Source organism: Phacochoerus africanus, chromosome 8 (genome assembly GCF_016906955.1).
Source record: "Phacochoerus africanus isolate WHEZ1 chromosome 8, ROS_Pafr_v1, whole genome shotgun sequence".
Classification (NCBI taxonomy): Eukaryota; Metazoa; Chordata; class Mammalia; order Artiodactyla; family Suidae; genus Phacochoerus; species Phacochoerus africanus.
Genome location: NC_062551.1, coordinates 60,338,207 through 60,365,982, shown reverse-complemented (window position 1 = coordinate 60,365,982; position 27,776 = coordinate 60,338,207). Strand labels below are relative to the sequence as shown.

Sequence of the window (27,776 nt, the reverse complement as noted above, 5' to 3'; positions counted from 1 at the left end):
GCCTGGGAACTTCCATATGCCAAGCATGTGGACCTAAAAAAAAGAAAAAAAAACCCACACGTGTATATATACATGTACATCCACTATCACCAGCTCCATAAGTCATCTATCGCCATGGAGTTCATGATCCTCTGTGTTACCTGTGTACTTTATACGCTTCCATGTTTAAGTATCTTGTACTCTAGTAAAATGTAAGTGCCTGCAGGCAAGAACAATGTCTTTTTAGTAGATTTAGGATCATTGATTTGGAACCAACCTCTTGGTAGAAGACTTAAAGCAGAAGGGTGTGTGTATAGAAGGGCAGGGAGAAAACATACCTACACAGGAGTCTTCTCTGTGTTATCTGCTCATCCGTTTGCTTGAAGTGTAGAATTTTTAGGCTGATTTTGGAGATTGAAAAATTAAATGAAAATTAATGGAAAATTAATTGGAAGTTTAAGTGGAATTTTTTTTTTTGTCTTTTTGCCTTTTCTAGGGCCGCTCCCATAGCATATGGAGGTTCCCAGGCTAGGGGTCTAATCAGAGCTGTAGCCGCCGGCCTACACCTCAGCCACAATAACACCAGATCCGAGCCGTGTCTGTGACGTACACCACAGCTCATGGCAACGCCAGATCCTTAACCCACTGAGTGAGGCCAGTGATTGAACCCGCAAGCTCATGGTTCCTAGTCGGATTTGTTAGCCACTGAGCCATGACAGGAACTCCTGGAAAAGGAAATTTAATGGCAAGTTTAAATAGAAAATTAATTGTTCTATTATCCTGCATGCATGTGCCCTTCACAAATTCAGGTGTTGTTTTCTTAGCTGTGGTCAGAGTTAGAGGAACCTAAACCATGTGGTCAAACATTCCTCAAAGGTGTTTGAACAAGGTATGAGTGCTTTCAAAAGTAGTTTTTGCAACAAGAAAACTTACACAGAAGAGTCCAACTTCCTGTAACTCAATTACAAAAGAGAACTCTGACTTTATTTCTTACATATTTTGCACAAACTGGAAAGAGGGACTGAAAACGATTATACATACGGTAAAAAACTGACAAGAAAAAAGCCTAGCACACCAAAGCAGGTTTTTTCTCATGTATGAGTCTTGGGGTTGCCATAACAAAATACCATAGATGGGGTGACTTAAAAGCAATTTCTCACAGTTTTGCAGGCTGAAAGTCTGAGATGAGGAGGCCACAAGGTTGGATACTGGTGAGGGCCTAGTTTCCTGGCTGGTAGATAGCCACCTTCCTGCTGTGTCCTCACATGGCAGAGAGAGAATCAACAAGTTCTCTGATGTCTCTTCCTTTAAAAATATTAATCCTATCATGAGGGCTCCACCCTCATGACCTCATCTAACCCTCATCATCTCTCAAAGGCCTCAAATCCAAATACCATCACATTAGAGCTTAGGGTTTTAAACACACCAATTTTGGAAGGACATATTTGGTCCATGTCGTCCCATTCTCCGCTAATCACTTGTTGCACACCAGTGTTCTTATATGAAAATACCAATGTTTATTCATATAAATATAAATTCATTTCCAAGTAAAACAACAATTTTTCCCTGCTCTGAAGTTCCTCGTTCTTCTTGTTTTTTTCTCCCAATTAGCTTGTCCAGGCTCATTAGATTTTTCACACCCTGAAGGTCATATATGTTCATATCCAGAGTATGTTAATGACTCTACTGCTCCACACAACTGAGTCCACACAATCTTTATTCTCATCCACGAGTATCTGTCAGCTCAAAGTAGTACCCTAGTTTGTGGAGGAAATCCATTCTGTGTGGTACTTTTGGTTCTAAGAGACAAACTCAAACTCTTTATGTGATCTTTAGTTAGGCTCAAAGCTCCATCCAGAAAAAAACAGATTTACAATTCACTTTGTTGTATCTGACCAATGAAATAGTTTAAAATTACACTGGAAGTAAAGTGTTGGTGATGTTTATCAAATGAAGAATGCTCTTCATTAAAAATAACTGAGCCAATCATCTGAGCTTGCTACTTTAAAACTAAGACCTATGATAAAGCCACTGCCTCAGCTGATTCAAATCCTCAGGTTAAAACTATTAATGTCTTTTTGTTCTTTGGCTTTCAAACTGGAACACATCATTAAACTGTCCCATTTTTACACAATTTATGTTATGGACAAATGCATTTTTCCATGCTTGTCTCTGCTACTTTGCCAGCATCCCTCTTTGCTTTATTTAAAAATAATTTTATGCCTTTTCTTCAGAATGTGAATTCTGATGTCGAATCAAGGATGAGCTCCGACTATAGGCCTTCCCACATTTACTACATTCATAGGGTTTCTCTGAAGAATGACTTCTCTGATGCCGAATAAGATCTGAGCCACTGCTAAATGCCTTACCACACTCATTACATTCATAGGGTTTCTCTCCAGTATGACTTCTTTCATGTAGAATAAGGGATGTGCGTTGGCTAAAGGCTTTCCCACACGTTTTGCATGTATATGGTTTCTCTCCAGTGTGAATTCTTTCGTGTTGGGCGAGGTGTGCACTCTGACTGAAGGCCTTCCCACACTGATCACATTCATAGGGTCTGTCTTCAGTATGAATTCTCTTATGTCGGGTTAGAGATATTCGGTGACTGAAGGCTTTCCCACATTCTTCACACTGATAGGGTTTTTCTCCAGTATGAATTCTCTGATGTTCAATAAGAAATGACTGGCGGCCAAAAACTTTACTACATTTATTGCATTTGAAAGGTTTCTCTTCAGAATGAATATTCTGATGTATTTTAAGGTTGGCAGTTCCAGAAAACATCTTCCCACATTCCTTACATTCAAACAGTTTCTTTTTCCTTGCATGAATTTTCTGATGCTGAATGAGGGATGAATGCCGATTGCAGACCTTCTCACATTTATTGCATCTGTACCGTTTCTCTCTATTATGAATTCTTAGATGTAGAATAAGAGTTGAAAGCCGTCTGAAGACCTTCTCACATTTATCACACTTGTAGGCTTTCTTTGAACTGTGAATTCTCTGATGAAGTATAATGGATGAAATCCTACTAAAGGATTTCTTACATTTTCTGCATTTATAAGGATTCCCTAAATGGTGACTTTTCTGCTGCAGACTCATACTTAAGGCCTTCTCATTTTCATGAGTTTTCTCTCCAGTATGAATTCTTTTATGTATAACAAGGACTGATTTCTTCCTGAAGCCTCGACCACATTTATTGCATTTGTGCATTTTCTTCCCATTGTGAATTTTCTTATGAAGTAAAAAAGATGACATTCGAATGAAGGCTTTCTCACACTTTCTGCACTGGTACACATTTTCGACAAAGTGAATTTTTCGATGTATACTGAGAGGTGGGCATTGACCCAATTCCTTCCCACAGTCAAGGATTTCTTTTTCATCATGACTCTTCCCATGTAGAATAAGGCTCGTTCTTCGAATGAAACTTTCTCCACATTTATCACATTCATAGCTTTTCCTTCCACTGTGAATTTTCTGATGAAGAATGAGAGATGAGATCTGTCTGAAAGCTTTTCTACAATCACTGCATTCATAAGGCTTCTCTCCAGTATGGCAGTTCTGATGAAGTTTAAGAGATAAGCTTTGACTAAAGAATTTCCCACAGTCATTACACTTTAAAGATTTCTTCTTTGAATGAATCTTCTTGGGTTTTATTAGGACTGAATTTTTCTTGCAGCCTCTCTTTCCTCTGGAAACTTTTTGTGGTGCAGAAACTGGTTTCTGACAGACACTTTGCCCAGATTTGTTGCACTGATTTGGAGGTAACTTCTTGGTCTCAAACTTAGACCCTAAGTCTGAAAGACATCAAGATATTCAATTTGTTTTCCTTTAGTAGAAAAATTAAGCTATGTGCAATCATTATCAATCATAACAAATGATGATAACCAGAATAATAATTTTTTAGTGTATTATTATAGTTTTAACATGGTAAGGGTTTTACAGAAATATTTAATAACTGCATTTTAGGAAAGCTTGTAATTTGAAATGAATGAAGGTTTTATTTATAGAATAAATGTAAATGATATACATTAAACTCCATAAATTGTTTAATAGAGGAATGTGGTTTTATTATATGAAATGTCCAGAAAAGACAGAAGGCAAATTACAGAGAGTTAGTGGTTACCTAGAGCTGAAGGTGGGAACAAGGATTAACCGTAAATGGGCGTGAGGGATCTTGCTGAGGTAGCAAAAGTGTTCTAGAACTAGTTTGTGGTGATAGTGGTACAATTTGGTAAATCTTCAAAAACTACTGAATATACACTTAAAATGCGTGAATTTTACGTGTACTTCAATAAAGTTTTAAATTTAAAAAAAAGTGTTCTTAAAATTAAATTTTAGAAAAACAAAACAACGACAACAAAAAAACTGAGGTTTCTGGCTCTTCTTGTAAAAGTGTGGAAGTCACCATTTTGCCTTAACAAGTAAAAAACTAAACAAACGGTAAAGCCAACAACTCTTCTTAGATCCATTATAGAGGGGTGGGCTCAGAAAAACCACTTCCTCCAAGACTGGAGAGACAAAGAGAAGAATACAGGGAGTCACAACTTACCAGAGCAGAGACTCACAAGCAAAATCACCATGAGAACCTGTGCTGAAGTAGGAAAACCTGAACTATAATTAATGAATTGTCAGAAGCTCAGTGCCAACAAGTCTAAGAGTTAAAAAAACTCCAGGGGGACCCTGTCATAGGGGGCCCACACAATATTGTGAGATTTATCTTTAGGAGTTTAATCAGATTCTCATCTTAATATGGGAGAAAAATTCTCTCAGGCTGCCAACAGGGGGAGGAGAAAGGATTCATTTTTAAATTTGACCAAGCAGTCTGTTCCTCTTATAAAGGCCTCCCCCCTCAAGGGACACTAGCTAACCAAAGCCCACCAGACCCAGGTATTATCAGAGCTTAATTGACGTGGGGAAGGAAAATACCCAACTCCAGCTGGCTCTAGCCAGCTTGTCCCACCTGAGAGGTAGGAAAAAACGGAATCACTTGTGATGTTCACAATCCAGAGAAGTTGGCTCACTAAATGATTGAAAACCTAATCATAGGACTAGAGAGTTCTTTCCTCCTAACCTCACCCTCACATTACAGCAGTTCCTTTTAAATGGTACATCAGGGCAGGCTATCAGGAAAAAATTACATCACATATCAGAAGGCAAAAAACACAACCTGAAAAGACAGCAAATATCAAAACCAGATTCAAATACGGCAGAGATGTTTGACTTATTAGGATAAGTTTTAAATTTTTAAATTTTTTTCCTTCTTTTTAGGGCCACATTTGCGGTATATGGAAGTTTCCAGGCTAGACCTTGAAGTGGAGCTGCAGCTGCCAGCCTACACCACAGCTACAGCAACAGCAGATCCAAGCTGCATCTGTGACCTACACTGCAGCTTGCAGCAATACCAGATCCTTAACCCATTGAGGTCAGGGATTGAACCCGCATCCTCACAGATGCTACATCAGGTTCTTAACCCATGGAGGTGCAATGGGAACTCCCAAATTTTAAATGAGTATGTTTAATATGCTAAGGACTCTAATGGATGAAATACAATAGCATATTAGAAGAAAAGTGCAATGTAAGCAGAAAGGTGGAAGTCATAAGGAAGAACCAATATAAAATGTTAAGAGAGGGGGAGTTCCTGTCGTGGCGCAGTGGTTAACAAATCCGACTAGGAACCATGAGGTTGCGGGTTCAATCCCTGCCCTTGCTCAGTGGGTTAACAATCCGGCGTTGCCGTGAGCTGTGGTGTAGGTTGCAGTCTCGGCTTGGATCCCATGTTGCTGTGGCTCAGGTGTAGGCTGGCGGCTACAGCTCCGATTTGACCCCTAGCCTGGGAACCTCCATATGCCGTGGCAGCGGCCCAAGAAATAGCAAAAAAGACAAAAAAAAAAAAAGTTAAGAGAGGGAGTTCCCATTGTGGCACAATGGAAACGAATTGGACTAGTATCCATGAAGATGCAGGTTCAATCCCTGGCCTCACTCAGTGGAGCTGGGATCCATTGTTGCTGTGAGCTGTGGTTCAGGCTGCAGACGCAGCTTGGATTCAACATCCAAGCTGTGGCTGTGGCGTAGGCCTGCAGCTGCAGCTCCAATTCAACCCCTGGCCTGGGAACTCCCATATGCCATAGGTGCGGCCCTAAAAGGCAAAAATAAAAATAAAGATAAATAAAATGTTAAGAGATCAAAAACACTACTGAAAATGAAGAATGCCCTTGACGCACTTTTTGGTAGATTTAATAAAGCTGAGGAAAGATCCCGAAAGCTTAAAAATTTATCAATAAAATCCTCAAAACCTAGAAAGCAAAGAAAACAAAGACTGAAACAGCAGAACAGAACATCCAAAGACACGGACAACTTCAGAAGAAATAACACATGTGTAATGGAAATACCAGGAAGAGAAGAGAAAAAGGAAACATTTGAAATAATGACTGAGAATTTTCACAAATTAATGTCAGACACCAAATCACAGATCCAAGATGCTCAAAGATCACTGAGCAGGATATACATGTTAGAAAACCTAGTCCTAGACATATCTTTTTTAAACTACAGAAAATCAAAGAAAAAAGTCCTGAAAGAAGCCAGAGGGAAGATCCCATGTGTAAAGGAACAAAGATTTTTTTAACTTCTCGGAAACCATGCAAGCAACAAGAGAGTGGAATGAAATACTTAGAGTGCTAAGAGGTAAAACTCACTAACCTAGAATTCTATACCCTGTGAAAATTTCCTCCAAAATAAGCAAATATTATGGGAATTTGTTGCCAGTACACCTGCCTTGCAAGAAATGTTAAAAGAGGTTTTTTGGAGAGGAGAAGCTCAGATCTACATATAGGAAGAACGTTGAAGAAAGAATAAATTGAGGCAAAAAACCAAAAAGAATCCTTTCTTTTCTGCTTTTTAGGGCCGCACTTGCAGCATAAGGAAGTTGCCAGGGCAGGGGTTAAATCAGAGTCACAGCCACAGCAATGCAGGATCTGAGCCGCATCTGAAACCTGTACCACAGCTCACCACAACACTGGCTCTCCGACCCACTGAGTGAGGCCAGGGACTGAACCAGCGTCTTTGTAGATGCTAGTCAGATTTTTGCACCACAATAGGAACTCACCTATTATTTTCTTATTCTTTTTCCCCCCTCTTTTTGGCTGTCCCATGCCATACGGAGTTCCCAGGCTAGGGATCAGGTCTGAGCCACAGCTACAACCCATGCCACAGCTGCAGCAACACTGGATCCTTTAACCTGCTGTGCAGGGCCAGGGATTGAACATGCATCCTGTGTGCAGAGATGCTGCTGATCCCATTGCACCACAGCGGGAATTCCCTATTTTCCTATTACTAATTGGTCAAATAGATCACAGCTTATTCAAAAATAACAGCAACAATGTATTTGATTATGTGTGCTTATGTATTTATCTTATGTGTGTCTATATGTTAATGCATACTTATACATGTAAGTTAAGGAAATTATGGCAATAATACAGGGGACAGGAGGAAGGAGTCATTTTTTTGTTAGAAGGTACTCACACTATCCATGATGTGGTACAGTTTTATTTAAAAGTGGACATGGATTAACTGTAAATGTTTATTGTAGGGAATTCCTGTTGTAGTTCAGCAGGTTAAGAACACAACTCACTAGTATCCAGGAGGATATAGGTTCTATCCCTGCTCTTGCTCAGTGAGTTAAGGATCCGGCGTTGCCACAAGCTGTGGCCTATGTTGCAGATGTGGCCCGGATCTGGCATTGCTGTGGCTGTGGTTTAGGCCTGCAGCTGCAGCGCCAATTCAACCCCTAGCCTGGGAACTTCTGTACTTCTATATGCCACAGGTATGGCATTAAAAAGAAAAAAAAAAATCACAAAAGGCAGGAAAAAAAAAAGAGTAAAAGACAAAAATAGGAATAAAGAATAAAGGTAACACATGGAAAACAGTAACAAATACGGTAGATATTAATTCAACTAACTACATCAAAAATCACTTTGAATGTCAATGGCCTAAATGCTCCCATTAAAAAAGATTTTCAGGAGTTCCCGTCGTGGCGCAGTGGTTAACGAATCCGACTAGGAACCATGAGGTTGTGGGTTTGGTCCCTGCCCTTGCTCAGTGGGTTAACGATCCGGCATTGCTGTGAGCTGTGGTGTAGGTTGCAGACGCGGCTTGGATCCCATGTTGCTGTGGCTCTGGCGTAGGCTGGCAGCTACAGCTCCGATTCGACCCCTAGGCTGGGAATCTCCATATGCCGCAGCAGCGGCCCAAGAAATAGCAAAAAGACAAAAAAAAAAAAAGGGGATTTTCAGAGTGGATCAAAAAACATGACTCAACTGTATTTCACCTATATGAAACCCACTTTAGACACATATACATATAGATTAAAAGTAAATGGATGGATAAAAGTAGACCATGCTAACACTCATCAAAAGAAACTAAGAAAATGGAGCTCCCATTGTGGCGCAGTGGTTAACGAATCTGACTAGAACAATGAGGTTGCAGGGTTCGATCCCTGGCCTTGCTCAGTAGGTTAAGGATCTGGCGTTGCTGTGAGCTGTGGTGTAGGTTGCAGACTCGGCTTGGATCCTGCGTTGCTGTGGCTCTGGCGTAGGCCGGCGGCTACAGCTTCAATTGGACCCCTAGCTTGGGAACCTCCACATGCCGCGGGAGCAACCCTAGAAAAGCAAAAAGACAAGAAAAAAAAAAAAAGAAAAAGGAAAAAAAAAAGAGTGGTATGACACAATGATAAAGCTGTCAACTCTTCAAGAAGACATAACGATTCCTTTTTCTTTCTCATTCATTTTTGGCCACCCTTGTGGCATTCACGAAGGTTCCTAGGCCAGGTATTAAATCTGAGCCAGAGCTGAAGCATAGCTGCAACAATGTCAGATCCTTAACCCACTATGCCAGGCTGGGCATCCAATGGGTGCCTCCACAGAGACAAGCTGGATCATTAACCCACTGTGCCAGAGCAGGAACGTCAAGACTTAGCAATTCCTAATGTGTATTTACTGAACAACAAAGCATCAAACTTCATGAGACAAAAACTGATATAAATTCAAGGAGAAACAGATGAGTCCACTATCATAGCTGGAGACTTCCAACACCCCCTCTCAGAAGTGGACAGAATGAGCAGAGAGAAAATCAGTAAGGACATACGGAACCCAACCATACCATCATCCAACGGTATATAACTGACACCTACAGATTATTTCATCAAACAGAAGAATTAACATCATCCTCAAGCTCACAAGGAATATTCACCAAGACAGACCATATTCTAGGCCATACAATACACCTAGAACAAATTTAAAAGAACAGAAATCATACAAAGTCTGCTCTCAAACCACAATGAAATTAAAATCACTAACAAAAAGATTGGAAAAAATCCCCCAAATACTTGGTGATTAAACCTCACACCTCTAAATAACACATGGGTCAAAGAAGACATCTCAAGAGAAATTTTATAATATTTTTAAATAAATGAAAATGAAAACACGCCCTATCAAAATGTGAGATGCACTGAAAGTAGTGCTTAGAGGGAAATTTACTGCACTGAATGCATGTATTAGAAAAGAACAAACATCTAAAGTCAGTAATCTAAGTTCCCCCCTTAAGAAACCAGAAAAAGAGGGGCAAACTAAATCCAAAGTAAGTAGGAAAAAAGAAAAAAGAATAAGAACTAGAGCAGATCAGTAAACCCAAAAAGAGGAGATCAGTAGAGAAATACAATGAAATCAAAAGCTGGTTCTTTGAAAAATCAATAAAATTGATAAGTCTGTCGCTAGGCTAAAAGAGAGAAGACAAAAATTACCATTATCAAAAACCAAAAAAGGGAAATCACTACATATTTCATGGGAATTAAAAGTATAATGAAGGAAAACTGAACTTTTTTTTTTTGCCTTTTGTCCTTTTACGGCTGCATCCGAGGCACATGGAGGTTCCCAGGCTAGGGGTCTAATCCGACCTGTTGCTGCCAGCCTACGCCAGAGCCACAGCAATGCCAGATCCGAGCTCCGTCTGCAACCTACACCACAGCTCACGGCAATGCCGGATCCCCAACCTACTGAGAGAGGCCAGGGATCGAATCCGCAACCTCATGGTTCCCAGCCAGATTTGTTTCCGCTGCACCAGGATAGGAACTCCGAAAACTGAACAAATTCTATGTCCACAAATCTGATAACCTAGATGATTAAAAGACAATTTGCCAAAACTCACACAAGAAAAAGATGATCTGAAGAAGCATACATCTCTTTTAAAAACAGAACTAGGAGTTCTCTGGTGGTCTAGCAGTTAAAGATCCAGCATGTCACTGCTATGGCTCAGGTCGCTGCTGTGGCACAGGTCTGATCCCTGGCGTGGGAACTTCCATATGTCATGGATGTGGCCAAAAAAAAATCCTGAATCATAATTAGTAATTTTCCCAAACAGAAAGTTCCAGGCCCATATGCGTTTGCTAGTAGATCCTACCAAACATTTACGGAAGAAATCATTCCAGTTCTCCATAATCTCTTTCAGAGAATACAAGCACAAGGAATAATCACTAACACTGTATGAGGCCATCATTACCTTAATACCAAAAACAGACACACCAGAAGAAAACTACAGACTAATATTGATACAACAATCCTAAACAAAACACTAGCAAACCAATTTCAACAGCACATTAAAAGGATCATATACATGAGCCAGTGGGATTTATACCTGGAATGCAAGGATAGTTAAATATGGGAAAATCAATGTAACATATAACATTGAACAAATTCAAGGACAAAAACCACATGATTATCTCAAACGATGCAGAAAAAGCTTTTAACAAAATTCAATACTCTTTCGTGATAAAAATATTCAACAAACTAGGAACAGAAGGAACTACCTCAATTCCACACCAAAACCTCTTTGAACAAAGAGTAAACAAACTCAGTACAGTGGCAGGATACAAAAATGAACAGTGCTTCTATACACTAACAATGACTACTCCGTAAAGGAAACTGAGAAAAGAATCCCATTACAGCATCAAAGAGGATAAAATATTTAGGAATAAGTTTAGCCAAAGAGATGAATGACTTGTACACGCAAAACTACAAACACTGCTAAAAGAAATCAAAGACAGAAATAAATGGAAAGACATCCTGTGCTTGGGGACTGGAAGACTTAATATTGGAAAACTGTCCCTACCACTCAAGGTTGTTTACAGATTCGATGCAATCTCTACCAAAATCCCAAGAGCAGTTTTGGCAGAAATAGAAAACAGTCCTAAAATTCATATGGAATCTCAAGGGACATTAAATAGGCAAAACAATCTTGAAAGAGAGGAACGAAATAGGAGGCCACAAACATCCTGATAATTAAGATGAGGGGTAGTGCAGTTCCTGCAGTGGCACAATGGTATCGGTGGTATCTCTGCAGTGCCAGCATGCAGGTCCGGTCTCCGGCCTGGCATAGTGTGTTCAAGGATCCAGTGTTGCCACATCTGTGCTGTAGGTTGTGACCGCAGCTCGGACTTGATCCCCGGCTTAAGAATTCCATATGCCGCAGGGCAGCCAAAAAAAGAAAAATGTAAAAACAGTAATAATAAAAAAAAGATGGTGGATAAGGGCACAAAGATAGATACATGGAACAATAAAAGAGAATAGAGAGCCCAGAAACGATTTTCAACGAGGCTGCCAAGAAAGGACAGTTTCTTCCACGAATGGTGTTGGGAAAATAAGCTATCTACCTGCAAAATAATGAACTTGGAACTTTATGTGATACCATATACAAAAATTAACTCAAAACTGATTCAAGACCTAAATATAAGACCTAAAATTATTAAACTCCTAGAAGAAAACACAGGGGAAAAGCTTCAGGATGCTGGATTTGGCACTTGATTTCTTCAATATGGCACAAAAAGGACAGGCAACAAAATTTTAAAACTAGACAAATGAGACTACATCGAACTTATCTTCTGCATGTCAAAGAAAACAACAGTGAAAAGGCAATGTATGCGTATTGCAAATCATATTATCTGATAAAGATTAATATGCAGAATATATAAAGAACTTCTATAACGTAAAAACAAAAGACAAATAACCTATTAAAAAATTGGCAAAGGACCTGAATAGACATTTCTACAAAGAAGATAGACAAATGGCCAATAAACACATAAAAAGATACTAAACATCACTAATCATTAGGGAAATGCAAATTGAACCCACAATATCACCTCACGCCATAAGGATGGCCACTATTAAAAAACAGAAAATAAGTGCTGGTGAGGATAAGAAGTTGGAACCCCTGTGTACTGTTGGTAGAAATGAAAAATGGTGCAGCCGCTATGGAAAATGGTATAGAGGTTCCTTAGAAAATTAAAAACAGAACTACCATATGATCCAGCAATCCTACCTCTTGGTACATATCCAAAGGAATTGAAATCAGGATCTCGAAGAGATATCTGTACTCCCATGTTCACTGCAGCATGATTCACGGTAGCCAAGAGGTGGAAGCAACCCAAATGTCCACTGACAGATGAATGGATAAAGAAAATGTGGTATATACATACAATGGAATATTATGTAGCCTTAAAAAAAGAAGAAAATCCTGTCATATACTACAACATGGGTGAACTTTGCGGATATCATGCTTAGCGAAAAAAGCCAGTCACAAAAGGTCAAATACTGCATTTGAAGTATGAAGTATCCATAGTCGTCAAAATCATACAGGGTGGGGTGGAGGGATTGGAAGAATTAGTACTTTGTGGGTATAGTTTCAGGATTGCAATTGTAAAAACTTCTAGACATCTCTTGCTTGACAATATGAACTCTTAACTGCACATTTAAAAATGATTAAGGTGGTAAATATGTTACCTGTTTAGTTTTTTTACCACAGTTAAAAAAATAAACTCATAAAACTGTGAAAACAAAAAAATTACAAAAAATAAAAAAAACCTGTTAACTTCAGCAACCAAAGAGAACTCTACTAGAAAAGGGAGCAGGTACTTGAAAAGCAGACAAAATAAAAGTTATGGGAAAATACTTTTAATTTTTTTTAAAGGAACGGAGAAAATGATGCAAGTATGACCATTAGAAATGCTATCATGACAGAAGTCAGAATACACTTTCTCTAAAGGGAAGTATGAAAGCTAAGGCAGGAGACTTGAAAGGTGAATGAGGCTATCCAAAGCTGAGCTTCTGAGACCAGAAACTGGAGTTCAAACCCAGCTCTGCTGCCACTTCCTAGCTGGATGATCTTAAGCAAGTCACTGAACCTCTCTGGTCTTCAGCTTCCTCATCTATAAAATAGGAATAAAAATACAGAGTACCTTTCAGGGTTGCTGGGAGGAACCTATACTTAAGAGTGTCAGATACCTAGTAAGGGGCTTATTAATCGTTGGTTATTCTCCCCCTGGGAACTCATACTGAAGACTGGAGTTTTCTGCACGAGCCTGGGGCCTTTGAGGTGGAAAAGAGTGGCTACCACCTATTATGTCAGAGATGGTGCCCCTCACGATGGAGGGCACCCTCACATGCAATGCCAACTTCTAAGCCTTGGTTTTCCGTCACTCACCCAAGCCCCGGCGTCTTTTCACCGGCTCCACCATCCAGGGCGCTTTCCCCTTTTCCAATAAGGTGATCACATTCGGCCTCCGAAAGGAAAGTCCTGCATGGAGGAAAAACACCAGAACTGAGCAGGAGGTGAGAACCACGGCTGTTAGAGCTGAGCTCTGTATCAACAAAAATGGAGGTTTATCAGCACAAAAGGAGAGCAGAGGATGTGAAGGGCAGGTGGAAAGTAAGTTAGACAAAAGTTCAGGCACTGCCAGCAGAACTATTCATTTCTAACTCTACAAAGCCAACTATTTTCCCGAAAAATTGAACCAAACTCCTGAGGCTGGTAACTTAGCTATCACCTTTCCGTTCCTAAGATCACTGTTGTCTAGTCTTCTGGAATCCACACCTCTATGCCAGTTGCTCCTGGGCAGCATCCACCAAACAGGGTACTGGTGGCTGCAATTTCTGCTTTTCTCTTTTTCTGTGCACTGTCAGAACTAGCTTCCTCTCGCCTCTCAGGAGGTTACACCCACTTGGCAGTGTGCCCCTCTCCTTCAGAAGTCTGCTTCCCTTTCTCTAAATCCAGGAAACTTCCCTCTATCCTCCCAGCCCTGGGATGGTGGCTGTGTCCTGCAGTTACCATCTCTGTGTTACCTCAGTGTCCAGTAAGCACCTTTTAATAGTACCTGTTAAGTAAATTCTAAAACAACCCAGGTGTCCTCAAAAGAATACATATATAGTTATTACATGGCCAGCATATACCACCCCTAGGTATACACCCAAGAGAAAAGAAAATATGCATCCACACAAAAACTTGTATGCAAACATTCACAGCAGCAGATTCCTAATAGTCACAGTGCAAACAGCCCAAATGCCCATCGACTGACGAACAGATAAACACGATGTGGAATATTATTTGGCCACGAGGTGCTAATACATGCTAAAATGCTGATCAACCTCAAAAATATTACATTAAGTGAAAGAAGCTGGATACAAAGGACAACACATCAGAGTTCCCGTTGTGGAGCAATGGAAACGAATCTGACTAGTAACCATGAGGATATGGGTTCAATCCCTGGCCTCACTCAGTGGGTTAAGGATCCAGCGTTGCCGTAAGCTGTGGTGCAGGTCACAGATACAGCTCAGATCCCATGTTGTTGTGGCTGAGGTGTAGGCTGGCAGCTGCAGCTCCAATTCAACCCCTAGCCTGGGAACTTTCATGTGCCACGGGTACAGCCCTAAAAAAAAGGACAACGTATTTACGATTCCATTTCCATGGTAGGCCAAGAATAGGCAAATTATAGAGACAGAAAAGGTTGGCCTAATCAAGGGGTATTAGTGGGCAGGGCGAAATAAAAAATGATCGCTAAGGGGTATGAGGTTGGTGGTCATGAAAATGTTCTAGAAGTGACTATGGCGATGGATGCGTAACACTGTGAATACACTAAGTGCTGCCGAACTGTAAACTCTGTATGGGTGAACTGTGTAATGTGTGAATTTTATCTCAATAAGGCTACTGTAAAAAGTCCACAAAACTGGAGTGGCTTCTATTTTCCTGACTGGCCTGACTCCTGTCCTCCAATGGGCCCGTTGTGAATTGTGGGAGCAGGAAAGCCTTACCAAGAGATACCAGGTTCTGGTAGTTTTCCAACATGACATCTTCGTATAGGTCTTTCTGAATGGGGCTCAGGCACTCCCATTCCTCCTGGGAGAAATAGATGGCCAAATCCCCAAACGTCACTGGTGCCTGAAATGGAAAGTCACACATCCTTTCACAGGGGCTTGTGCTTCCATGTGGCTGGAGAAAACAGGGGGCTTGCCCAAATCTGGGAGATACATGATGCTGGGACTCTACTAAGGAAACATGTGCGGTTCTGGGGCCAAAGGGGGCAGGGATATTGAATAAAGCATAATGCAATCACTGTTATTAAAAGACTGTATTGTATAAAAAAGCGTATCATCGTGAACTTACTGGGCACTGACAGAGACAAGGAAACTTTCTAAGTCCCCTCCTGTACTGCCTCATGTTTGCCAGTAAACTGGGCACTGCCAAGAGAATCACAGCAATGTGCAGATGAGGAAATCAAGGCTCAGAGAGCTGAGGTGGCTTACTGAAGGTCTCACAGCTTGTAAAAGAAGAAGCTGGGATTCAATCTGGGCAGTCTGGCTTCTAACGCACATGTGAGTGCATTACACATGGCGAAACTTTATTTGCAGATGTAATCAAGGTTCCTAAACAGGTGACCGTAACATAGGCCTGGTGGGCCTGATGTCATCACAGGAGCCCCTAAGAGGCAAGAACTTTCTACCAACAAGGTAAAAGAGGAGAGCGGAAAGGCAAGTCAGGGAGATCTGAAGCTTAAGTGATATTTAACCCATTATTGCTGGTTTCAAGATGGGATGAAGGGAGCCACATGGGAATCAGGAGAACAAACTAAATTGTGCCAATCGCAAATGAGTTCGAAAAGGACCCTGAGCTTCAGATGAGACCACAGCTGGCTGACACCCTGATTTCACCCTGGTGAACCCAAAGCAGAGGACCCAGCTAAGTCAAGCTGTTCTCAACTCCCACCCATGAACCATGTGGTAACAAATGCATGCTGTTTTGAATGCCAAGTCTGTGGCAACAGAGAATGAATACACATAACTTGGAGGGCAAAAGTACTCATTATGAGAAAGTACATTCAAGAGGCTTATTGTAGAAAATCATTTGATCATCTAGAGTGATAAATGTGCTTATTACAGGAAGCTGCATCACTGGCCTGGCTGCAGCTACCTCAACTGGAATACAGGGTTATACGAAGAGTCTCTTCAAGTTAGAGAGACTTCCTCCCAGTACATGTGGGTTGCACAAGTAAAAGCAAAGCAACATTAAGAGGTTAAATCTGGAGCATAACATCCTCTGACCCAGCAGGACCACCTGGACACTCATGTCCACCTTGAGAAATCACGGTGGCCCCGGTCTTCTCTCTGGGGAGGGCGTTTCTCCCAACACAGGCAGAGAGACCCTGGAGATGCTGAAAGAGTAGGTGAATGGTCATGTGTACACTGAGAAAAAAGGAGGGGGGGGGGGTGTCACTGGAACCCTTCTCTTCCTCCCGTCCTCCGTGGTGAAGGAAGGAAAAACTTGGACCAGGTCCTGGTTGGGTCTCTATGGGGCAGGATGTTCCCATGGAAGGAAAGCAAATGGTTTCTTACAAGATGGAACACTCCTGAAGAAAGAGTCATTGTTGCTTACCTTGGACTTGGATTTCCCACGTGCAGCAGGCATCCTTTCCTCCCCCTTGAGGGTTCAAATCTGGAGAGGGGCAGAGTGCTGAGAAGAAGGGGCTGGGAAAAACAGAAGTCATGAGGCTTACTGCACGTATGGGGGGGGTCTCTAGGATAAGAATTCCAGGGCCCCGCACCATGGTCACACATACATGCACAGACATGCACACAGAGGGGTAGATGTTAGAACATCTTCTGAAGCATTCCCACCGCTTCTCAGAATCAGGGAGGTGCCACAGCACCTAAGAACTGTTCCTAAGATCATAGGAGGCTCTGGATTAGGAGGCAAATGAGACGTGCAAACACCTCTCCTTCCATTTGACAAGTGTTTCCTGAATGCCTACCAGATGCCAGGCAGTGTCCCAGGTGAGAGAGAGCACAGAGGTACTGATTCTCAAGTGCCTTACATTCCAGCAGGGAAGATGAGTCCATACGGAACACAGCGTTAGCTGAGATCATTGCTATGAAGAAAAAAAGGACCAAAGCAGGGCATGGAGTGATGCTGTAGTAGGGAAAGGCCTCTCAGAGGAGGAATCATTGAGCTGAGGTGTGAATGTGGTCTAAGCGTGGGCCATCTGGGCACTGGAAGACAGGCATTCTGGGTAAAGGTACCACAGGCGCAAGGGCCCTGCGTCAGGCTCACGCTTGGCATGTGGCAGGAAGCTAAGAAGGTAGTGTGCGGAGCAGAGTGAGCGAGGTGTGGAGTAGTGGGCTTCTTAAGACTGAGGTCAGGAGGGACCAGATCATAAAGGGGTGATAAACAGTTTGGAATTGATCCTGACTGAGTCTGATAAGGCATCTTGGGAGTGGGGGTGCTGAGCTAGAGTGATGTGAATGATGTGACATTTAACAAAATTTGGGGGGGTGGATATGTGTCAAACTGGGTGTGTGCTAGTTGTGGGGAAAGGGGAAGCTAGAGCTGAAGGGGGGATTCATCAGGTAGCTGTGTGGAAATCTGGAAGGGAAACCTCAGTGGTGTGCATCAGGTTAGAAGGAGAGGAAGGGAGGAGATGTCAAGTTTATGTAACTTCAATTCATTTACTATTAAAACTGTAATAAAATGATAAGTATTAAAAGTGCTGAATTAGGAGTTCTCCTGTGGGGCAGCAGATTAAGGATCCAGCATTGTCCCCACAGCAGCTTGGGTCAAGGCTGTAGTGTGTGTGTTCAATTCCTGGCCCAGGAACTTCCACATGATGCAGATGCAGCCTAATAATAATAATAATAATAATAATAATGAGTTCCTGTCGTGGCACAGTGGAAACGAATCTGACTAGGAACCATGAGGTGGCGGGTTCGATCCCTCACCTCAGTCAGCAGATTAAGGATCTGGCAGCTGTGGTGTAGGTTGCAGATGCAGTTCGGATCCTGTGTTGCTGTGGCTGTGGTATAGGCCAGCAGCTGTAGTTCTGATTCAACCCCTAGCCTGGGAACCTCCATATGCCATGGGTGTGGCCCCAAAAAGCAAAAAAATAAAATAATATAAAATAAAATAAAATCACTGAATTAAAATTTATTATTAATCTTGCTGTGCAGCCCAGGGAACTCTATCCAATCTCTTGATGTAGAACATGAAGGAAGATAGCATGAGAAAAAGAATGCATATATATGTATGACTGGGGAACACAGCTCTACAGCAGAAAGTTGACAGAACACTGTAAATCAACTATAATAAAAAATTAAATTATTATAAATCTAAAATTAAAAACCAATCCTCAATTCAGTTACTATAAAGTTTTAAGGATGTTTGGCACTTACATCAATGGAAAGATCATCCAGACAGAAAATCAATAAGGAAACGCAGGGCTTAAGTTATACATTAGGGAGTTCCCCATCGGGGCCCAGGAGTTAATGAACTCAACTAGTATCCATGAAGACTCGGGTTCAATCCCTGGTCTCACTCAGAGGGTTAAAGATCTGGCATTGCTGTGAGCTGTGGTGAGGTCAGAGAATGGCTCAGATCTCACATTGCTGTGGCTGCAGCATAGGCCAGTGGCTATAGCTCTGATTCGACCCCTAGCTTGAGAACCTCCATATGCCTCTGGTGCAGCCCTAAGGAAAAAAAGAAAACTACATACTAGAACAGAGGGACTTAACTGATATTTATAGAACATTCCATCTGAAAGCAGCAGAATATACACTCTTCTCAAGTGCACGTGGAACATTCTCCAGGATAGATCACATCCTGGGCCACAAATCAAGACTCAGTAAATTCAGGAAAAGTGACATTATATGAAGCATCTTTTCCAACCACAATGCTATGAGATTAGAAATCAATTACAAGAAAAGAACTATAAAAAACACAAACATGTGGAGGCTAAAAAATGTTACTAAACAACCAATGTATCCCTAAAGAAACCAAAAAGGAAATCAAAAAATACCTAGAGACAAATGACAACAAAAACATGGTGATCCAAAACTAGGAGGCATAGCAAAAATAGTTCTCAGAAGGAAGTCTGTAGCAATACAATCTTACCTCAGCAAACAGAACACAAACAACTCAACCTTACGCCTAAAGCAAAAAAGAGAAAGAACAAAACTCAAAGTTAGTAGAAGGAAAGAAATCAAAGATCAGAACAGAAATAAATGAAATAGAGATGAAGAAAGCAATAGAAAGGATCAATGAAACTAAAATCTGGTTCTTAGAAAAGAGAAACAGAATTGATAAACCTTTAGCCAGACTTGGCAAGAAAAAAAGGCAGAGGAGCTCAAATCAATATTAAAAATGAAAAAGGAGACGTTACAACTGATACCACGGAATTAAAAAGGCTCCTAAGAGACTGCTGCAAACAACTATATGCCAATAAAAAGGACAACCTAGAAGAAACCGGAGAAATTCTCAGAAAGGTGCCATCTTCCAAGACAGAACCAAGAAGAAACAGAAAATATGAATAGACCAATCACAAATACTGAAATTGAACAGTGATTAAAAAACTTCTAACAAACAAAAGTCCAGGACAAGACAGCTTCACAGGTGAACTCTCTCAAACATTTAGAGAAGTATTAATACCTACCCTTCTGAAACTATTCCAATCATTGCAGAGGAAAAAACACTTCCAAGCTCATTCTATGACACCACCATTACACTGATACAAAACCAAACAGTGCCACAAAAAAGAAAATTACAGGCCAATATCACTGATAAACACAGATGCAAAAATCCTCAACAAAATACTAGCAAATGAAATCCAACGGCATATTAAAAAGATGATACATACTAAAATGATCAAGTGGCATTTATACCAGGGATGCAAGGATGTTTCAACAACCACAAATCAGTGTGATGCACATTTACAACTTGAATAAAAATCATATGATCATCTCCATAGATTCAGAGAAAGCTTTTGACAAAATTGAACACCCATTTATGATAAAAATTCTCCAAAAATTGGTCATAAAAGGAAACTACCTCACCATAATAAAGGCCATGTATGACAAACCCACAGCTTACATCATAATCAGAGGTGAAAAGCTGAAAGCATTTCCTCCAAGATCAGGAACAAGTCAAGGATGTCCACTTTCACCACTTTTTTTTTTTTTGGTCTTTTCAGGGTCGTACCTGTGGCATATATAAGTTCCCAGGCTAGGGGTCAAACAGGAGCTATAGCTGCCAGCCAACGCCACAGTACAGCAATGCTAGATCTGAGCAGCGTCTGCGACCTACACCATAGCTCACCGTATTGCCAGATCCCCAACCCACTGAGCAAGGCCAGGGATCAACCCCACATCCTCATGGATACTAGTCGGTTCATTTCCACTGGGCCACAATGGTAACTCCCACTCTCACCAATTTCATTCAACATAGTTTGAAGTCTTCCATTGTTCAAACTGGGCATACGACTGGAAAAGGCAAAAATCTAATATGAAGAGATGCATGCACACCCCCCACCAATGTTCACAGCAGCATTATTGACAACAGCCAAATAATGGAAGTAACCGAAATGTCAACTGAGGAGGAACAGATAAAGAAGATGCGGTACCTATATGCAATGGAATGTTACTCAGCCATAAAAGGAATGAAATGCTGCCATTTGCAGCAACATGGATGGACCTCAAGATTGTCATGCTAAGTGAAGTAAATCACACAAATATCAAATGAAATCACTTATATGTGGAATCCTCAAAAAATGATACAAATGAACTTACTGATAAAACCAAAAGAATTACTGATATAGAAAAGAAAGTTACGGTTACCAAAGGGAATACAGTAGGGGAGGGATAAATGGGGAATTTGGGATTAACAGATACACACTACTACATTTAGAATAAACAAGGACTTACTGTATAGTACAGGGGACTAATTTAATATCTTATACTGACATAATCAGAAAGCATCTCAAAGATATACATATATATGCATAACTGAATCACTATGCTGCGTATGTGAAACGCTGTAAATCAATTACAGTTTAAGTATTAAAAAAGATAGTATCATGGTAGCTATATTTGTCATTGTTGTCATTAGTGTGGCTAGGGCTCTGAGTCTAGAAGAGAGGCAGAATTACTTTTCTTCTGTTCAGGTGCTCTGGGGAAGCAATGGGGTTGTGCGTGTTAGATGTGCTCAAACCCGGATGACAACACTGCTTCCCAGTTAATAGTAAGTATGAGAACGAGAGCTGGGTTAGATACTCATAATGCACTTTTCCTTTTGAGTATGAAAGAGAGAAGTCCTACTGTTGTCCCAGAGCTTTAAGGGATGAAGCTCGGGTTTGAGCCCCTGGCCACAAGCAGCACAATCTGCCCTCTTGGTGCAAGACCGAGGTCTAGAGAGGAAATGCCCTCATCGTCCTCTCTGGCAGGGTGTGGGAGGCGTCAGTGTGGCTCCACGGTTCTGAGATGTTCACCTTTGTTATACTGGAGTGCCACAGGACTTAGGGAGATTTGGAGCAGACCATGTCAAGCTTGAGAAGTTGCGGCTCAGTGAAACACCAAGTGGCCTGACCTTCAATTCACTGACTGTGCTAAGCAAGGCTTCCCCTATAGAAAAATGGTGACAAAAACATCCTAGATGCCTAAATTCTCCCTGTATTCAATCCTGGGACAGTGGAATGCTGGATAATTTGTAGCATCTGCCAATTTCCATGGTGTAAATACTCCCACCAGGGCCCACTGTAAGCTATCAAACTGATGTCACTGAGCATGGAGCTGGGAGAAGTGTGCACAACGGGTTTATGTGAGCCAGGGCAAACCAGCTCCAACAATCCACTGCCACACGGCCTCTGAGAATTTTTCACTAATGTCCCTGCACAGTAGAGGAGGGTTAATGCCTGGCTTTATGAACTGGGACAACAGCCCAAAGCAGCTGCCCAACCACACAAAACTCTTGAAATCTTCTGTTTTGTTCGGAAACATCCATAGAACTTTTGCATCCTACATTACAATAAATTTGAGTTTGTGTAAGTGTAAAAATCAGGTTTTAAATCATTTACCAGATAAGTACATTGCTTGGCGCTTCCCTTCTGATTCCTCAAGTAAAATGGATTGCTCCAGGAAGTGGCATCACGTCCATCCTGTGGTTTCCCATAGCTGTTTGTGTCTGTTACACACACTCCAAATTAAGCAGCACAATCCTGTCCACAAAATAATTCTTTCCAAGAACTCAGCACTGCTGGGGAGCAAAGAACAGCAATTTGATATTAGATAATTCTGGATTCTAAGCTTGCTTCTGCCAATTACTGGCTATATAAGAGCTACGCAAAGCCTATTCACTCATCTGTACAATGTGGTAAACAAAACCTGCCTCACTCTTAGCTGTTAAAAGTTTACCTGAGATATATTTGGCAACAGGCATATGACTATTTCCTGCCTTCCTTTTCCTTTATACACCAAGCATCGTCGAGGAAGCCTGATACTAAGGGATGTAGTAAGAACTCTCAGTGCCGCTGGATAGAAACTGGCAATCTGTCAACATCTTTTAAGACTGAAGGTGCACATGCCCTTAAACCCAGTCATCTCATTTCTGGTATCTGTCTTCAGACATCCTTGCAGGTGTGTAAAATGACAAGGGCTGTAGGAAGCAGCAGCACAGTCCTTCAGCGAAGGTCATCTGTCTGGAGCTAGGCTATCTGGGTTCAGCTCCCAACTTTGCCGGCCCCTACCTGTGTGACCTTGGATTTGCTCCCTGTCCTCTCTGGGCCTCAGCTTCTTCAACAGTCAAAGGAGGTAAACACAATGCTGACTCCACACGGCTGTTGTGAAAATTAAATTAATTTTAACATGCAACACACTTACAGTCGTGCCGGTACTAAGCAAATGTTAGTTTCTTGCCGCCTGCAGTCCTTCACAGGTGGGCCTCATCAGGAGGTCTCCTGTGAGCTAAAGGAAAGTATTTTTAGCTTAATGCTCCTTACCTGGGAGGCAGGGTTCTGAGAGATGGGCTATTAGGTATAATTTAAGCTTAGAGAAATGTCCCTTTGGTGATTAACTTGTAAGAGAATACAATGGTTCTTCCCTATTACAATTACTACTTCTACCTAGAGAATGGAAACAACTGCCTATCAATAAGAAAATGAGTGAATGCTACATGCACAAATGGGACACCATGTAGCCCTTAAAGGGAACAAGGCGGCACAACATCAGTGCTTCTTTATTGAGGGCAATTTTGCCCCAAAGAGGACACTTATAATGTCTGGGCCATTTGTGGTTGTCCTAACTTGGGGAGGGGTGCTCCTGGCATCTAATGGGTGAAGGCCACGGATGCTGTTAAACATACTACAATGCACGGGACAGTGCCCAGAGCAAAGAATGAGCAATCTGGCCCAAAATGTCAACTGTGCCAAGGTTTAGAAATCTGCTCTACATGTATTGTGTGAAATGATCTTCAAGACATGGTGTAATGGAGTTCCCGTTGCGGTGCAGCAGAAATGAATCCGACTAGGAACTACAAAGTTGCAGGTTTGATCCCATGCCCTGCTCAGTGGGTTAAGGATCCAGCGTTGCCATAAGCTGTGGTGCAGGTCACAGATGCAGCTCGTATCTGGCATTGCTATGGCTGTGATGCAGGCCAGCAGCTACAGCTCCAATTTGACCTCTAGCCTAGGAATCTCCATATGCCGTGGGTGCAGCCCTAAAAAGCAAAAAAATTAAATTAAAATAAAGATATGGGAGTTCCCGTCATGGCGCAGCAGAAACGAATCTGACTAGGAACCATAAGGTTGAGGGTTCAATCCCTGGGCTCGCTCAGTGGGTTAAGGATCTGGCGTTGCCATGAGCTGTGGTGTAGGCTGGCAGCTGTAGCTCCAATTAGACCCCTAGCCTGGGAACCTCCACATGCCACGGGTGTGGCCCTAAAAAGACAAAAAGGCAAAATAAATAAAATAAAGATATGGTGTAATGAGGAGAAAAAAAGGTAGAGAAAAAATGCTTAGAAAAAAAACAAAACACAGGATACGAATATATGAGTTTCAAAAGTTACAGACAAGTTCTGGAAGGGAAATAATGAAATTGGTAGCAGTGACTGTTCCTGAAGAAGTGAACTGGGTCACTAGGCTTGGAAACTCAAAACTCACTTTTCCCTATCTATGCTGTGGCATTTTGTATCATGCATACATAATTACCTCTTCAAAACAACACAAATAAAATAAAGAAGCTGGATCCCACACTACCTCAGCTCAGGGCTATAAACCTGGCCTGTCTTCCATGTCCCAGACCCTACGGTGGGAAAGGGCTTTACAGTTTAGCACAAAGTTAAATTCTTGCTCCTAAGGTGAGGATGGTTAGAACCTGGATGAGAACAAGCCTCAAAGAGTCACTAGACCACGGCCATGGTGGGCACAAAAACCCTGTGATCCTGGGGAGGTTCTCCTGGGTACTGAGTTGGGGGGTGGTTCCTGACATACCTGAAAGCCAGCCAATAATGCACCCACACAGTTACACTGCTTTTGTTCAGCCAGTTTTTGTTGTACACCTAATATTTTAAGACCATGCCTACCTAGAACCTGCCAGTTCTAGAGGCCAGGGATATAGGAAGCTACTTTCTCCAAAGACTCAAACCCATCTATAATAGAAAACACAGGCTTTGCATCTGAATGTCAGCCCTGCCATTTCTTTGCTATGCCATGGGAACAGATCTGAGTTCCTCACTTGTAGGATACAGCTAGGAGTGTCCCTATTGCAGGGAAATGCAGCTGTTAGGACTGCTTTGATAAGATATTAAAAGCAGTGGTCACTGGTATCCTCCTCTTCCCTCCCCTCCATTAAATTAATTTCATTCTGAGAAGCCCTGAGGAGCCCACAGACTCTCACAGGTGTAGCTCTCAACCTTGTTTGCACATGAGAATCTCCTAGGAGGTTTTTTAATAAATATTGATGGCTGGGCCCCGTGCCAGAACAATTAAGTCAGAATCTCTGGGGACTGAGACCAGGCTTTTTTTTTTTTTTTTTTTAATCTTTTCAGAGTTCTAAACTATGTGAGACCATAGTTTAGAACTACTGCCCTAGTCTCTGAGCATCAGCGGTGGATTGGAGATTTGACCTCTCCCTGTTGAAGCCCATACCTCACCGTTGGGGAGGAGAAAAATCTTTGATAAGCTCAAAGCCAAACTCTCATTAGATTCCCTGACCAAAGGATTCCAAGGAGTCATCGAAGGTGAACATTCCTGGCTTGGGAGCTGACTGACTTGCCCATGGCTGGAGGAAAGCTGGTTTAGACAGACACAAAGATGTCACCAGACCCCTGTGTTATCATGAAATACCCCTTCTCTGTCCCTGACACTTCCCAGCTTGGGTCTTGAACCCATGGGTGCCCTTGTGATATCGCCATCCAGGAAAACCCTCTGTCCCTGACTTCCTAGGACGTTGACTAGAAAATTCCAAACCTAAGACTGACTCAGACTTTAGGGTTATTTCATCTCTTGACTGAAACCTTTTCTTTAGGGCTCCACTTTTTACTTTTATTCCTGTGGATTTTATTCTCTGGTGTGGAATCCTTGCAGTTATTATGTTAATAATAAAGCAATTATCATTTATATATTGCTTGTATCTGGCGCTCTTCCTCTCAACACTCCCCACAAGCCTAAGACTGGTACTATTATTATCCTCATTTTGCAGGTGAAAGGAGGGGCAGCAATTTAAGTGACCTCTCCCAACGTCACTAGTAAGTGATGGAACCAGAAGTCCCAGAATCCCACAGGTTGCACTAATTAGGAAGCGGACACACACCCATATGCAGCCAAAGACGTCAGAGACCAGGGCCGACTCCGCCCTCCCTTCAAATGCACGCAGAAATAGCCAACTAGGAGCAGCTGGGCTGCCAGGGGCATCGCTCATCAGCAAGATGAGATCAGATCCTCAGTCTTTGGAGGCGGACCCCCCAATCGCAAAAGCTGAGAGATGCACATTCCCCCAGCATTCACCCCGGCGCTCCTACCCCCGCACCAGGACAAGGAAACACGACCACCAGCACGACGAACACACAGCACCTAGACGAGGTCTGGAGAGTGTCAAGCTCTGCCCTGGGTGCTTCACCCACGTTACGCAATTTAATCTTTCCAACACCGAGGCTGGTGCTGTTCTCATCTTATTTTACCGAGAGGGAGAGCCTCTCAGGATCGCAAGCATAATCCCTTTCCTGGAGCTGGTACACCTGTAGAGCCGCTCAGAATCCTCTCCAAGGGGACCCCCCCCCCCCCGCCGCCTTCCACGGTTAGGAGGAGAGACCTCGGGACAGCACAGTCACACGCTGCCACACACTCACAACCGCCCACTCGCAGTCGTACAGCACCTGGTCAAATTACGCAGCCATTGCAGACTGCGAGGCAAGACCACCTACGTCACTCTCTCCCCCTCACACACACACGCACACGCACGAACGCGCCCCAATAACACAAATTCTGAGCCACACTCACGCACCCACTCCCAGCCCCCAGCGCCCCTTCCCCCGCCCCACAGGCGCAGTCCCTTGTTCCTCACGCACCACAGACCTCGCGGTGCAAAGGTACGCGGTCCCGAGGCCCTCTCCCGTCACCACACGGGCCGGCTCCGTCACACACACACACAACGCGGAGACGCCGCCGCACGGTGCAGTCACAGTCCCTCACCTCACACCCTCAACACACAACCAGACGCAGCCCCACAGGCGGTCATGGGCAGAAAACGCCAGGCAGCCGCGGGCGCGGAGTCTCACCACCTCACACCCACACCCCACACCTACACTCACCCTCTCCCCGTCCTCCCGCGTCGTGTCCTCGCGGCACCCACCCGCTCAGCTCCGCGCGTCCCCCGCGCCTGCGCACTTGCCTCCGCGAGCCGGGAGTCGCGCTGGCTGGCCCCGCCCCCTCGCGCGCGGGACACGTCGGCGGGCCAAGGCCCCGCCCCTAAGGCGTCCCCGAGAGGGCGAGGCCCCGCCCCTAAACAAAGCCACGCGGCGCGCAGGCGCTCGCTCGCTTCTCCGGGGACCTTTTCGTGGTCACGGGCCTGAGGCCCTACCCCTCTACACGCAACGGTGTACGCAGGCACGCTCATCCAATCAGAGCCGCTCTTGGGGCGCCGCCGCACGCGCGCCGGCCCGAAGCCCCTTCCCTGCACCAAGTCACGCAGCTCCCCGGCCCTGCTATTCTGCTTGGGGCTGTCTGGGGGCCCCACCTGTAACTGTGCTTGTGAAATCACGTAGAAGTATGCAGCTGCTGGGGCCCTTCCTTGATCCCTTCAGCTAAACCCAGCTCCCCCAGCTCGCCGCCCTCGGGATTCAACACCTACACGTCTCCGTCCGGGAGCGTTTCTCCCCAAAACCCTTCCCCTTTTGTGCCCGGAGCTCAGAGGGATCTGGAGCAGGGCTCACCCGCGGATGGTAATGCGCGCGCTCGTGCGTGTGCACTGCGAGCTCAGGCTGCAATTCCCAGAAGCCTCCGGGACGTGGCGCGGTTCTGGACCGCCGCGCCTGGATCGTGAAGTTGAGGCGTCCTGGCCCGCGCTGGCTCTGATTTGTCCCGTCTGGAGGAGAACTGACCGCGGAGAAAGGCAGAGGGATGTTCCCCTAGGCTAGGAGTGAGATTTCGCTTGCGCGTTCACTGAACGAAC

At 43.2% G+C, this 27,776-nt stretch overlaps 1 protein-coding gene across 9 annotated transcripts; it reads right to left on the bottom strand.

Annotated features, from left to right (window-relative positions):
* Nucleotides 1–937: 937 nt before the first annotated feature.
* ZNF667 (zinc finger protein 667) lies at nucleotides 938–27,776 on the bottom strand. 9 transcript variants are annotated; one of them, XM_047790625.1, is made up of 8 exons: nucleotides 26,917–26,994; nucleotides 22,992–23,075; nucleotides 22,190–22,368; nucleotides 17,105–17,221; nucleotides 16,729–16,820; nucleotides 15,111–15,237; nucleotides 13,507–13,599; nucleotides 938–3,776 (listed from the first exon to the last, which is right to left on the bottom strand). In XM_047790625.1, exons 5-8 carry the CDS (start codon nucleotides 16,759–16,761, stop codon nucleotides 2,197–2,199), a joined length of 1,833 nt encoding a protein of 610 aa, XP_047646581.1. In that variant the 5' UTR covers nucleotides 16,762–16,820; nucleotides 17,105–17,221; nucleotides 22,190–22,368; nucleotides 22,992–23,075; nucleotides 26,917–26,994; the 3' UTR covers nucleotides 938–2,196. The 9 variants fall into 9 exon arrangements, with proteins under 9 accessions (XP_047646581.1, XP_047646577.1, XP_047646574.1 ...); XM_047790621.1 differs by lacking the exons at nucleotides 17,105–17,221; nucleotides 26,917–26,994 and adding an exon at nucleotides 27,538–27,776; XM_047790618.1 differs by lacking the exon at nucleotides 17,105–17,221.

Bases quoted from the DNA above. Each gene is read 5' to 3' on its own strand.
- ZNF667 (XM_047790621.1), bottom strand. From the start codon at position 16,761: ATGCCTGCTGCACGTGGGAAATCCAAGTCCAAG. The intron at 15,238-16,728 runs GTAAGCAACAAT...TTTCCATTTCAG, and splicing joins GTGGGAAATCCAAGTCCAAG to GCACCAGTGACGTTTGGGGA. The intron at 13,600-15,110 runs GTAAGGCTTTCC...TCCTCCATGCAG, and splicing joins CCAGAACCTGGTATCTCTTG to GACTTTCCTTTCGGAGGCCG.